Source organism: Crinia signifera, chromosome 2 (assembly GCF_055691185.1).
Source record: "Crinia signifera chromosome 2, ASM5569118v1, whole genome shotgun sequence".
Taxonomy (NCBI): Eukaryota; Metazoa; Chordata; class Amphibia; order Anura; family Myobatrachidae; genus Crinia; species Crinia signifera.
The window spans coordinates 392,722,818-392,737,730 of NC_139218.1; the positions used below are offsets into that span (position 1 = coordinate 392,722,818).

The window sequence follows — 14,913 nt, forward strand, 5'->3', positions numbered from 1 at the left end:
GGGTCTCACAGGGGTCTGCAGGATTTCTAGCGCTGCGCCCACCTGCAGGGAATGGGTACAGAGCATTACATTACAGTAGGTATAGTTATTCTATATATATATATAGCCCGGAGAGTACAGAGGGGTCTCACAGGGGTCTGCGGGATTTCTAGCGCTGCGCCCACCTGCGGGGAATGGGTACAGAACATTACATTACAGTAGGTATAGTTATTCTATATACAGCCCGGAGAGTACAGAGGGGTCTCACAGGGGTCTGCGGGATTTCTAGCGCTGCGCCCACCTGCGGGGAATGGGTACAGAGCATTACATTACAGTAGGTATAGTTATTCTATATACAGCCCGGAGAGTACAGAGGGGTCTGCGGGATTTCTAGCACTGCGCCCACCTGCGGGGAATGGGTACAGAGCATTACATTACAGTAGGTATAGTTATTCTATATACAGCCCGGAGAGTACAGAGGGGTCTGCGGGATTTCTAGCACTGCGCCCACCTGCGGGGAATGGGTACAGAGCATTACATTACAGTAGGTATAGTTATTCTATATACAGCCCGGAGAGCACAGAGGGGTCTCACAGGGGTCTGCGGGATTTCTAGCGCTGCAGCCACCTGCGGGGAATGGGTACAGAGCATTACATTACAGTAGGTATAGTTATACTATATACAGCCCGGAGAGCACAGAGGGGTCTCACAGGGGTCTGCGGGATTTCTAGCACTGCGCCCACCTGCGGGGAATGGGTACAGAGCATTACATTACAGTAGGTATAGTTATTCTATATACAGCCCGGAGAGTACAGAGGGTTCTCACAGGGGTCTGCGGGATTTCTAGCGCTGCGCCCACCTGCGGGGAATGGGTACAGAGCATTACATTACAGTAGGTATAGTTATTCTATATACAGCCCGGAGAGTACAGAGGGGTCTCACAGGGGTCTGCGGGATTTCTAGCACTACGCCCACCTGCGGGGAATGGGTACAGAGCATTACATTACAGCAGGTATAGTTATTCTATATACAGCCCGGAGAGTACAGAGGGGTCTCACAGGGGTCTGCGGGATTTCTAGCGCTGCGCCCACCTGCGGGGAATGGGTACAGAGCATTACATTACAGTAGGTATAGTTATTCTATATACATCCCGGAGAGTACAGAGGGGTCTCACAGGGGTCTGCAGGATTTCTAGCGCTGCGCCCACCTGCGGGGAATGGGTACAGAACATTACATTACAGTAGGTATAGTTATTCTATATATATATATATATAGCCCGGAGAGTACAGAGGGGTCTCACAGGGGTCTGCGGGATTTCTAGCGCTGCGCCCACCTGCGGGGAATGGGTACAGAACATTACATTACAGTAGGTATAGTTATTATATATACAGCCCGGAGAGTACAGAGGGGTCTCACAGGGGTCTGCGGAATTTCTAGCGCTGCGCCCACCTGTGGGGAATGGGTACAGAGCATTTCATTACAGTAGGTATAGTTATTCTATATACAGCCCGGAGAGTACAGAGGGGTCTCACAGGGGTCTGCGGGATTTCTAGCGCTGCGCCCACCTGCGGGGAATGGGTACAGGGCATTACATTACAGTAGGTATAGTTATTCTATATACAGCCCGGAGAGTACAGAGGGGTCTCACAGGGGTCTGCGGGATTTCTAGCACTGCGCCCACCTGCGGGGAATGGGTACAGAGCATTACATTACAGTAGGTATAGTTATTCTATGTACAGCCCGGAGAGTACAGAGGTTTCTCACAGGGGTCTGCGGGATTTCTAGCGCTGCAGCCACCTGCGGGGAATGGGTACAGAGCATTACATTACAGTAGGTATAGTTATTCTATATACAGCCCGGAGAGTACAGAGGGGTCTCACAGGGGTCTGCGGGATTTCTAGCACTGCACCCACCTGCGGGGAATGGGTACAGAACATTACATTACAGTAGGTATAGTTATTCTATATACAGCCCGGAGAGTACAGAGGGGTCTGCGGGATTTCTAGCACTGCGCCCACCTGCGGGGAATGGGTACAGAGCATTACATTACAGTAGGTATAGTTATTCTATATACAGCCCGGAGAGTACAGAGGGGTCTCACAGGGGTCTGCGGGATTTCTAGCGCTGCGCCCACCTGCAGGGAATGGGTACAGAGCATTACATTACAGTAGGTATAGCTATTCTATATACAGCCCGGAGAGTACAGAGGGGTCTGCGGGATTTCTAGCGCTGCGCCCACCTGCGGGGAATGGGTACAGAGCATTACATTACAGTAGGTATAGTTATTCTATATACAGCCCGGAGAGTACAGAGGGGTCTCACAGGGATCTGCAGGATTTCTAGCGCTGCGCCCACCTGCGGGGAATGGGTACAGAGCATTACATTACAGTAGGTATAGTTATTCTATATACAGCCCGGAGAGTACAGAGGGGTCTCACAGGGGTCTGCGGGATTTCTAGCGCTGCGCCCACCTGCGGGGAATGGGTACAGAGCATTACATTACAGTAGGTATAGTTATTCTATATACAGCCCGGAGAGTACTGAGGGGTCTCACAGGGGACTGCAGGATTTCTAGCACTGCGCCCACCTGCGGGGAATGGGTACAGAGCATTACATTACAGTAGGTATAGTTATTCTATATACAGCCCGGAGAGTACAGAGGGGTCTGCGGGATTTCTAGCACTGCGCCCACCTGCGGGGAATGGGTACAGAGCATTACATTACAGTAGGTATAGTTATTCTATATACAGCCCGGAGAGCACAGAGGGGTCTCACAGGGGTCTGCGGGATTTCTAGCGCTGCAGCCACCTGCGGGGAATGGGTACAGAGCATTACATTACAGTAGGTATAGTTATACTATATACAGCCCGGAGAGCACAGAGGGGTCTCACAGGGGTCTGCGGGATTTCTAGCACTGCGCCCACCTGCGGGGAATGGGTACAGAGCATTACATTACAGTAGGTATAGTTATTCTATATACAGCCCGGAGAGTACAGAGGGTTCTCACAGGGGTCTGCGGGATTTCTAGCGCTGCGCCCACCTGCGGGGAATGGGTACAGAGCATTACATTACAGTAGGTATAGTTATTCTATATACAGCCCGGAGAGTACAGAGGGGTCTCACAGGGGTCTGCGGGATTTCTAGCACTACGCCCACCTGCGGGGAATGGGTACAGAGCATTACATTACAGCAGGTATAGTTATTCTATATACAGCCCGGAGAGTACAGAGGGGTCTCACAGGGGTCTGCGGGATTTCTAGCGCTGCGCCCACCTGCGGGGAATGGGTACAGAGCATTACATTACAGTAGGTATAGTTATTCTATATACATCCCGGAGAGTACAGAGGGGTCTCACAGGGGTCTGCAGGATTTCTAGCGCTGCGCCCACCTGCGGGGAATGGGTACAGAACATTACATTACAGTAGGTATAGTTATTCTATATATATATATATATAGCCCGGAGAGTACAGAGGGGTCTCACAGGGGTCTGCGGGATTTCTAGCGCTGCGCCCACCTGCGGGGAATGGGTACAGAACATTACATTACAGTAGGTATAGTTATTATATATACAGCCCGGAGAGTACAGAGGGGTCTCACAGGGGTCTGCGGAATTTCTAGCGCTGCGCCCACCTGTGGGGAATGGGTACAGAGCATTTCATTACAGTAGGTATAGTTATTCTATATACAGCCCGGAGAGTACAGAGGGGTCTCACAGGGGTCTGCGGGATTTCTAGCGCTGCGCCCACCTGCGGGGAATGGGTACAGGGCATTACATTACAGTAGGTATAGTTATTCTATATACAGCCCGGAGAGTACAGAGGGGTCTCACAGGGGTCTGCGGGATTTCTAGCACTGCGCCCACCTGCGGGGAATGGGTACAGAGCATTACATTACAGTAGGTATAGTTATTCTATGTACAGCCCGGAGAGTACAGAGGTTTCTCACAGGGGTCTGCGGGATTTCTAGCGCTGCAGCCACCTGCGGGGAATGGGTACAGAGCATTACATTACAGTAGGTATAGTTATTCTATATACAGCCCGGAGAGTACAGAGGGGTCTCACAGGGGTCTGCGGGATTTCTAGCACTGCACCCACCTGCGGGGAATGGGTACAGAACATTACATTACAGTAGGTATAGTTATTCTATATACAGCCCGGAGAGTACAGAGGGGTCTGCGGGATTTCTAGCACTGCGCCCACCTGCGGGGAATGGGTACAGAGCATTACATTACAGTAGGTATAGTTATTCTATATACAGCCCGGAGAGTACAGAGGGGTCTCACAGGGGTCTGCGGGATTTCTAGCGCTGCGCCCACCTGCAGGGAATGGGTACAGAGCATTACATTACAGTAGGTATAGCTATTCTATATACAGCCCGGAGAGTACAGAGGGGTCTGCGGGATTTCTAGCGCTGCGCCCACCTGCGGGGAATGGGTACAGAGCATTACATTACAGTAGGTATAGTTATTCTATATACAGCCCGGAGAGTACAGAGGGGTCTCACAGGGATCTGCAGGATTTCTAGCGCTGCGCCCACCTGCGGGGAATGGGTACAGAGCATTACATTACAGTAGGTATAGTTATTCTATATACAGCCCGGAGAGTACAGAGGGGTCTCACAGGGGTCTGCGGGATTTCTAGCGCTGCGCCCACCTGCGGGGAATGGGTACAGAGCATTACATTACAGTAGGTATAGTTATTCTATATACAGCCCGGAGAGTACTGAGGGGTCTCACAGGGGACTGCGGGATTTCTAGCGCTGTGCCCACCTGCGGGGAATGGGTACAGAGCATTACATTACAGTAAGTATAGTTATTCTATATACAGCCCGGAGAGTACAGAGGGGTCTCACAGGGGTCTGCGGGATTTCTAGCACTGCGCCCACCTGCGGGGAATGGGTACAGAGCATTACATTACAGTAGGTATAGTTATTCTATATACAGCCCGGAGAGTACAGAGGGGTCTCACAGGGGTCTGCGGGATTTCTAGCACTGCGCCCACCTGCGGGGAATGGGTACAGAGCATTACATTACAGTAGGTATAGTTATTCTATGTACAGCCCGGAGAGTACAGAGGTTTCTCACAGGGGTCTGCGGGATTTCTAGCGCTGCAGCCACCTGCGGGGAATGGGTACAGAGCATTACATTACAGTAGGTATAGTTATTCTATGTACAGCCCGGAGAGTACAGAGGGGTCTGCGGGATTTCTAGCGCTGCGCCCACCTGCGGGGAATGGGTACAGAGTATTACATTACAGTAGGTATAGTTATTCTATGTACAGCCCGGAGAGTACAGAGGGGTCTCACAGGGGTCTGCGGGATTTCTAGTGCTGCGCCCACCTGCGGGGAATGGGTACAGAGCATTACATTACAGTAGGTATAGTTATTCTATGTACAGCCCGGAAAGTACAGAGGGGTCTCACAGGGGTCTGCGGGATTTCTAGCACTGCACCCACCTGCAGGGAATGGGTACAGAGCATTACATTACAGTAAGTATAGTTATTCTATATACAGCCCGGAGAGTACAGAGGGGTCTCACAGGGGTCTGCGGGATTTCTAGCGCTGCGCCCACCTGCTGGGGAATGGGTACAGAGCATTACATAACAGTAGGTATAGTTATTCTATGTACAGCCCGGAGAGTACATAGGGGTCTCACAGGGGTCTGCGGGATTTCTAGCGCTGCGCCCACCTGCGGGGAATGGGTACAGCGCATTACATTACAGTAAGTATAGTTATTCTATATACAGCCCGGAGAGTACAGAGGGGTCTCACAGGGGTCTGCGGGATTTCTAGCGCTGCGCCCACCTGCGGGGAATGGGTACAGAGCATTACATTACAGTAGGTATAGTTATACTATATACACAGCCCGGAGAGTACAGAGGGGTCTCACAGGGGTCTGCGGGATTTCTAGCGCTGCGCCCACCTGCGGGGAATGGGTACAGAACATTACATTACAGTAGGTATAGTTATTCTATATACAGCCCGGAGAGTACAGAGGGGTCTGCGGGATTTCTAGCACTGCGCCCACCTGCGGGGAATGGGTACAGAGCATTACATTACAGTAGGTATAGTTATTCTATATACAGCCCGGAGAGTACAGAGGGGTCTCACAGGGGTCTGCGGGATTTCTAGCGCTGCGCCCACCTGCAGGGAATGGGTACAGAGCATTACATTACAGTAGGTATAGCTATTCTATATACAGCCCGGAGAGTACAGAGGGGTCTGCGGGATTTCTAGCGCTGCGCCCACCTGCGGGGAATGGGTACAGAGCATTACATTACAGTAGGTATAGTTATTCTATATACAGCCCGGAGAGTACAGAGGGGTCTCACAGGGATCTGCAGGATTTCTAGCGCTGCGCCCACCTGCGGGGAATGGGTACAGAGCATTACATTACAGTAGGTATAGTTATTCTATATACAGCCCGGAGAGTACAGAGGGGTCTCACAGGGGTCTGCGGGATTTCTAGCGCTGCGCCCACCTGCGGGGAATGGGTACAGAGCATTACATTACAGTAGGTATAGTTATTCTATATACAGCCCGGAGAGTACTGAGGGGTCTCACAGGGGACTGCGGGATTTCTAGCGCTGTGCCCACCTGCGGGGAATGGGTACAGAGCATTACATTACAGTAAGTATAGTTATTCTATATACAGCCCGGAGAGTACAGAGGGGTCTCACAGGGGTCTGCGGGATTTCTAGCACTGCGCCCACCTGCGGGGAATGGGTACAGAGCATTACATTACAGTAGGTATAGTTATTCTATATACAGCCCGGAGAGTACAGCGGGGTCTCACAGGGGTCTGCGGGATTTCTAGCACTGCGCCCACCTGCGGGGAATGGGTACAGAGCATTACATTACAGTAGGTATAGTTATTCTATGTACAGCCCGGAGAGTACAGAGGTTTCTCACAGGGGTCTGCGGGATTTCTAGCGCTGCAGCCACCTGCGGGGAATGGGTACAGAGCATTACATTACAGTAGGTATAGTTATTCTATGTACAGCCCGGAGAGTACAGAGGGGTCTGCGGGATTTCTAGCGCTGCGCCCACCTGCGGGGAATGGGTACAGAGTATTACATTACAGTAGGTATAGTTATTCTATGTACAGCCTGGAGAGTACAGAGGGGTCTCACAGGGGTCTGCGGGATTTCTAGTGCTGCGCCCACCTGCGGGGAATGGGTACAGAGCATTACATTACAGTAGGTATAGTTATTCTATGTACAGCCCGGAAAGTACAGAGGGGTCTCACAGGGGTCTGCGGGATTTCTAGCACTGCACCCACCTGCAGGGAATGGGTACAGAGCATTACATTACAGTAAGTATAGTTATTCTATATACAGCCCGGAGAGTACAGAGGGGTCTCACAGGGGTCTGCGGGATTTCTAGCGCTGCGCCCACCTGCTGGGGAATGGGTACAGAGCATTACATAACAGTAGGTATAGTTATTCTATGTACAGCCCGGAGAGTACATAGGGGTCTCACAGGGGTCTGCGGGATTTCTAGCGCTGCGCCCACCTGCGGGGAATGGGTACAGCGCATTACATTACAGTAAGTATAGTTATTCTATATACAGCCCGGAGAGTACAGAGGGGTCTCACAGGGGTCTGCGGGATTTCTAGCGCTGCGCCCACCTGCGGGGAATGGGTACAGAGCATTACATTACAGTAGGTATAGTTATACTATATACACAGCCCGGAGAGTACAGAGGGGTCTCACAGGGGTCTGCGGGATTTCTAGCGCTGCGCCCACCTGCGGGGAATGGGTACAGAGCATTACATTACAGTAAGTATAGCGATGTGTGGAGGGGAGGACTTCCCTACTGAGTAATGAGGAGACCACCGCCTGCCCCGGAGTACCCAATTACATGTATGTCACACACTGACACTGGACATGTTACATGTAGCCAAATCATTTGCTAATTAATAAGATAATAATCTAATGCTGCCATAGGCACCACAATACAGTGCCAAAATGTTCCCGCACCCCTACAGCCACGTCTATACCCCACGGTTCCAGCATCCAGTATGTACAAGAGGGGGGAAAAAAAAACTGGTTTCATAAATCTGGGAACACTATAATCCTTGCCACCGAACAGCAAATGACCTGCTCTGTGACTTCTGCAATCTGAACGCTTTGTAGCTACATCTAGTTATGGCAATGAAGCAGACTTATATGTATTTAAAATTACATCTGTTATTCAAAATCAGTATACTGAATACAATTACACACAATGTATCAGTCATGTGACCCAATCCCGCTGCCATCTCACCTGAGCTGCTGGGATCAGGGATCGGCTCCTCTTCCTTACACTGCGGGTGATACATCCTGTGTCCCGGCTCATCCTGTCATACAAGGACAGAGATATTATTACACCGAGCGTCTATACCAGAAGGATACACAGGATAAGGATATGACAGTAACATAATACAGAAGAGATAATGTAGCCAGTCCCGCTACCTGATCATCCTCTATGAGAATACAGTCCTCTTCCTTTATATGATGCCGGGAATACAGAGGGGTCTCACATCGTCCTGGGGGGCTTCTAGAGCTACACTCACCTGCGGGGAGAACAGACAATGAAAGTCATATAGCAATGCTTAGTAACAGCCAATCGCCCGGGAGTAGAGTTGAGAGAAGTGACTGAATGGTGCAGGATACAGACACACCCCCTGACAGATGTCCTCTTACCCATTGAGTCAGGCAGCTGTGGAGGGTCCATTACATCATCCTTGTGTCCGCCTGAATAGTCCCACTCTGTCACAGAGAACGAGACCTCCATATCCTTACACTTCCCAGGCACCTGCAGCATAGGAGAGCTGGTTACATGACTTACCCCCACACCTAGCAGTACCGTGTAATACATTCCCCTGCAGGGCACTATGGGAGACGATGGGTCAGGGATCAATTATAGAGTGCGCACTGACCAATCACCAGGGGCCCAGTGATGGATCAGTATTCAGGAACAATCGCATGACTAGGCAGCATTGATGTGCAGTCTCTGTGTTTAACAGCTCCCAGAGAATAATACAAACTGTGTGGTGCCAGAAAGCTAAGGCAGCAACCGGAAGCTGTTCAGCGTTCAAATCTCAAGTTCAAATCAATGTAAAGTCAAGATATAAAAAAGTTATCATTGTGAAGACCCCAAACTGGATACTTCTTGATGCCAGCCGGCTGGAAACCACTTACGCAGAGAGCACTGCTCTGCCTTTCATCCCATAAATGCACTTATTTATTATTAACCCCCCCCCCTCCCCCTCCCCCCAAAAAATGTGTTCTTCTAAGAAATATGCAGCTGTAAGTACAAGTAGCTGCTGTTCTCTGGCACCTTTGTACCCGTAGCAGTGACACGACCAAATAAAGATGTGTCCACCGCATGTGACAGCTCGACACAGGGGACCCCTCCTGCGGAAACCCATCCCACAGCCTCCCCAAGGAATATATTAAATATACATACATACACACACCTCTTCTGTCTCTGTGACATACCTCAGTAGGTGCCAGGATAATCCCAGCTGAGTTCCTCTCCTCTGTTGGCGATTGAGGCGGAGCCTCTGTTTTTGGGCTCTGGGTGCCGCTGCTTCTGTCTGTCACCTGGTCACCCGATTTTCTCACAACAATAAAATCCTAAGAGACACCGCAGAGAATTTCCAGATAAAGCAACACGTACAGATGTCACTATGATGTACAAGCACTGAACTACAGCAGTGTCCTCATACATCTAGCCTCCTTCCGCATTAAATAGCCCTTCTAGTCGCAATAAGCCATGGGTCAACGCTGTAGTGCCGGCATCTTTTTGTGACTTTTTCCGTTATATAGTGTCTTATTTGCATAACGGAGTGAATAGGAACCAAAAGCAGCTCCTGCTGATTAAAATAGGCGTCATTCCTATAATTCTGTGTGTGACCGAAGGCTGAATCAGCATAGAAAATGCCCCCCCCCCCCCAGCTCCTCCTCAATCAGCACCGCCCTCCCCAGCTCCCCCCCCCCCCCCCCCCAGCTCCACCACCGCTCACCTCTCTGGTCAGCAGACTGATAATCTCCATGGTGAGGCTCAGCAGCTTGTCTATGATCAGGTCTTTGTTCCTGTCAGTCAGTAGCGAGTGCCGGATATGTTCCAGGACCAGGACCTCCATGGTTGGTCTTCAGGTGACGTCTCCTGAGGGAAGGGAATACAATGTCAGCTCCATATAGGTCATTTGTTGCCGTAGTCTCTGCCACATAGAGGGAGCCGCATCGCTCATCTACTTCGGGGACAGAAGACATCAGTGTCTGTCACTTACTGCACTATACGCCATCTGTTATGTGGGGATTATGGGATTTCCCAGCAGGCACCAGGGTGTAACAGAAGCACGGAGGCCTCTTATATCCTCCACTGCACCATCAGCTCTTCCACTGCAGCCATTTTACTTTTACTTTGTAAGAAGCTGAAATCTACAAACATATATGGGCTTGTACATGGTGGGCAGGTAAGGGCAGTGGGTGTGCGCGGTGATGTGCTGTGTGTGATATCAGCTGTTACTGTGGGGTCTGCTGTATACCCTGTATACAGCAACAAGCACCTAGGCCAGCTGGTGATACCTAAACTACACAGATACTGTAATTTGTCTAGGTGTGGTGCACCAAAGAAAAGAACATTACAATAAAATGTAACCTTTAATATATATTTAAAACTGCAAAATGCAGAGGAATGTACCTTAGTTTACCATGCCTCGGATGCCGGGTGAGCCTGTCTGTCTTTGGCTAATTAGAGACAAAGTGCCACATGAAGAGCCCCATCGCTGGAACTAACAGTAACGGGTAGCAAGGCAGAACATTTGGCATCTAAATACGTTGCCCCATTTATGTATTATGCCACACTGTAATGCCCCCTATATATAATATGCCACACTCACGCCCCCTATAGATAACGCACCAATGTAATACCCCTAGGTAAATAGGCCACACAATACCGCTCAGTCATGTCTCTTTATGACTTAGAACCCCATGATATGCCAGGCCAGAGTCCGTCTGTAGAAGACGGCACTGTACAGTGATCGCCACCCTGGGCTACAGCCCGATCATTATGGTTATTCCCTTCCCATCGCTACAGTTCTGTTTGCAGCTTCATATTCTGGGGACTTATCATAGCTGGTCCCCATCTTACATGGTGCAGTCACCAGAGAATCTCCTGATTGGTACATGGGTGTCCGTGTTCTGGGCTTCCTCAGACACTCCCCCCTTTAACACCCTTCGGCAATGCATAACCCTGGCCGCTGTTGACATGACATGGGTGCTTCTGGCATTATATGATCCCCAGTCATGTATAATGACCTGCACCCTCATACAACATGTACTACCTACATGATAACAATAACACCGACTCATACCTCACCTCGCAGCAGTTGGTGTCCCCGGCTGAAAGGCAAACTGTATGCAACTCTCTTTACGGCAATGTGTTGCAATGGCTGATGGAATCTGTAGTCCTTCCTCGTGCACACTGAAGCGTCATACAGCAGTAGAACTACAATTCCCAGATAGTATGTAGTCGCATGTTACGTCTTCTACCAGTGCCCTGGGGAGGAGATGTCCACAATAAACATTTGATACCCAAGTGACTCAGGAACCTACAGTATATGGGGACATATGGTGTGGTGGCCATGTTTCTGAAGACAGAGACTTACTAAGCTAAAAGCAAATAAAATGGCCACTGATGTTAGTCAGACGCTGTGCGGCGTATAGTAGTAGCATGAGCTGGGGACTGCAGGGTGTCAGGGTATAATTACACCAGGCCTCAGCATTACACAGCCGGTCTCTTCTTCCCTCCAACTAACCGGGGACATTGTAGTGAGACAACGTTCTGCTCCTGCTGTCAGTGAGGTACCCAAGAAGGGGTGTGGCCTCTAGACACGGGGCGTGGCTATGTGGGAATGTCACCAGCATCCCCTCTCTTCAGCAAGGAAACCTACTGTAGGGATAGACACCAATGAGTTATCCATTGATGCCGCCACTGATGGATAACCAGCCATCTGTATGGTGACATGGTCACCATCAATGACCACTTGCCAACTACTCAGTGGATGGCCATCGATGGTTTCACCAACCGATGGCTATCCCTATTCATTGACTGACTAGCGGCCAGGCCTGGCCAACCTGTGGCTCTCCAAATGTCAAACTACAAATTCCATCATGCCTTGCCACAGTTTTGCTATAAGGGAGTGTTAAATCTGTGGCAAGGCATGCTGGGATTTGTAGTTTCACAACAGAGAGCCACAGGTTGACCTGTGCTGGACTAGCCCATGGGAAGTACTCCATGGGTGTCTGAGGGGCAGAACTTATGCTCCCAGTCCTGGAAGCGTCATAAGAAATAAAACTAAAACCATCTGGTTCTCCCCCATCAAAAGCATTCAACATCGGCCATAACCCAATGGTGACTCTAGGGATGGAAATTGGAAGCCCCGGGTCCAAATTGTCTTCTGTCATAGGATTTTGCAAAGTGATGGTAACAGGTATGGGTCATAGGTTCGACCTAGTGACCGTATCCCATGGCAACAAACCATCGCATCAAAATAATTCAGAAAAAGGAAAGTAAATGAAGTTGGGGAGGGAACATATCGGGATCCCCTCATTCAGGGTGCCGGTGTCTATCCACATATATACCCCCATAATCTATAGCCTGCACCTAGCAGCCTGGGAATAACCCTACTCCGAGCAGGCCTGGATATAAGGGGTATATAGCGAGCAGGGGGCGGGTAACGCGGCCCTGACCGGCGGCCGAGGGAAGAGAAAGCGCCGCTCACCAGCATGAAGCCCGGAGCACGATCCCGCATCGCGAGGACCGGAAATCATCAAAGTAGCGATTTCCGGAAGTGCTGTCAGTCATTTATAGAGGGGAGGTGCTTGGCGGGGAAGGGGCGGTTCTGCGATGGAGGGACCCGCGTAATTGGACGGCTTAAGGGGGCGGTGACACGGACTCCCCTACCAGTCAGAGGCTGTTACGAGCTGGAGTGATAGTTGCTGGGCTGACGGAGCGAGGGCCGCACAGAGGAGGGGTCGGCAGGTACAGAGGACTCGGAGAGGGTACAGCGCCACCGTGTGGCCACGATACACACACTCCGCACTCCGCAGGCAGGCAGGCAGTCCTGCACGAGTCCACAGTCACACACACCACACACATACCCACACTCTGCAGCTCTGCACACACACACCACACACGTACCCACACTCTGCAGCTCTGCACACACACCACACACATACTCACCCTCTGCAGCGAGCCCAGCCTGCACACACACCTCACAGTCACTTCAGCCCTGCACAGTGCACACACACCACACACACAGTCACTATGCAGCCCTGCACACACACCACACACACAGTCACTCTGCAGCCCTGCACACACACCACACACACAGTCACTCTGCAGCCCTGCACACACACCACACACATACTCACCCTCTGCAGCCCTGCACACACACCTCACAGTCACTTCAGTCCTGCACACACAGTCACTCTGCAGCCCTGCACACACACCACACACACAGTCACTCTGCAGCCCTGCGCACACACCTCACAGTCACTTCAGTCCTGCACACACAGTCACTCTGCAGCCCTGCACACACACCACACCACACACACAGTCACTCTGCAGCCCTGCGCACACACCTCACAGTCACTTCAGTCCTGCACACACAGTCACTCTGCAGCCCTGCACACACACCACACACACAGTCACTCTGCAGCCCTGCACACACACCACACACACAGTCACTCTGCAGCCCTGCACACACACACTCCACACACTCACAGTCACTCTGCAGCCCTGCACACACACACATACTCACAGTCACTCTGCAGCCCTGCACACACACCACACACTCACAGTCACTCTGCAGCCCTGCACACACACCACACTCACAGTCACTCTGCAGCCCTGCACACACACCACACACATACTCACAGTCACTCTGCAGCCCTGCACACACACCTCACAGTCACTCTGCAGCCCTGCACACACACCACACACTCACAGTCCCTCGGCAGCCCTGCACACACACACCACACACATACTCACAGTCACTCTGCAGCCCTGCACACACACCACACTCAGTCACTCGGCAGCCCTGCACACACACCACACACACACTCACAGTCACTCTGCAGCCCTGCACACACACACACACACCACACACTCACAGTCACTCTGCAGCCCTGCACACACACCTCACAGTCACTCTGCAGCCCTGCACACACACCACACACTCACAGTCACTCTGCAGCCCTGCACACACACCACACACACAGTCACTCTGCAGCCCTGCACACACTCACAGTCACTCTGCAGCCCTGCACACACACCACACACTCACAGTCCCTCGGCAGCCCTGCACACACACCACACACATACTCACAGTCACTCTGCAGCCCTGCACACACATACTCACACTCTGCAGCCCTGCACACACATACTCACACTCTGCAACATGACTGTAGGTTGACATGGGTTAGGTCAACGGGGTCATTAGGTCGACACAAGCATTAGGCTGACATGGGGAAGGTTAACAGCTAAAAGGTCGACATGGTTGTTTTTTTTTTTAAACATTGTCCCAAATTTCGACACAGACACTGAAATGTAGCACCGCGTCCCCTGGCTGCACTCACCATGCTTCGAACGCAGTGCCTCGCTACACTCGACACACTATATACTTCCACCACACCCTAGTGATGGTAGGGCATGAAATGCCGCCTGTTGGCACGCTTAGATTTCAGTTTGACCACACCCCACCCAAATGTAACTCTCTCTGCACATGTTTCATCTGCCCCACCTGCAGTGCAGCATGGTTTTGTCCAATAAAAAAGGAGTTTGCTTTGCAAACAAACCAGAATCCCCCCTGTGTGTACGCAGCTGAAGTACTGAGCGTGTTTATGGTTAGTTATTGCACAGATGGATAAGATTTCGTTTTA

General features: G+C 51.0%; 1 protein-coding gene across 10 annotated transcripts in view; it reads right to left on the reverse strand.

Moving 5' to 3' along the window:
- The window catches only part of LOC146058238 (uncharacterized), a 232,965-nt gene extending 219,931 nt beyond the window's left edge, over positions 1-13,034 (reverse strand). Inside the window, exons 1-7 of one of the 10 annotated variants that reach the window (XM_083170401.1) lie at positions 12,753-13,034; positions 11,343-11,527; positions 9,990-10,132; positions 9,463-9,600; positions 8,665-8,776; positions 8,434-8,534; positions 8,246-8,318 (exon numbers count right to left, since the gene is read on the reverse strand). In XM_083170401.1, the coding sequence (XP_083026527.1) occupies positions 8,246-8,318; positions 8,434-8,534; positions 8,665-8,776; positions 9,463-9,600; positions 9,990-10,109 (544 nt within the window). In that variant the 5' untranslated portion in view covers positions 10,110-10,132; positions 11,343-11,527; positions 12,753-13,034. The remainder of the gene's footprint in view (positions 1-8,245; positions 8,319-8,433; positions 8,535-8,664; positions 8,777-9,462; positions 9,601-9,989; positions 10,133-11,342; positions 11,528-12,752) is intronic. The other 9 variants (XM_083170400.1, XM_083170402.1, XM_083170407.1 and 6 more) reach the window with 9 other exon arrangements.
- Between the last annotated feature and the right edge of the window lie 1,879 nt (positions 13,035-14,913).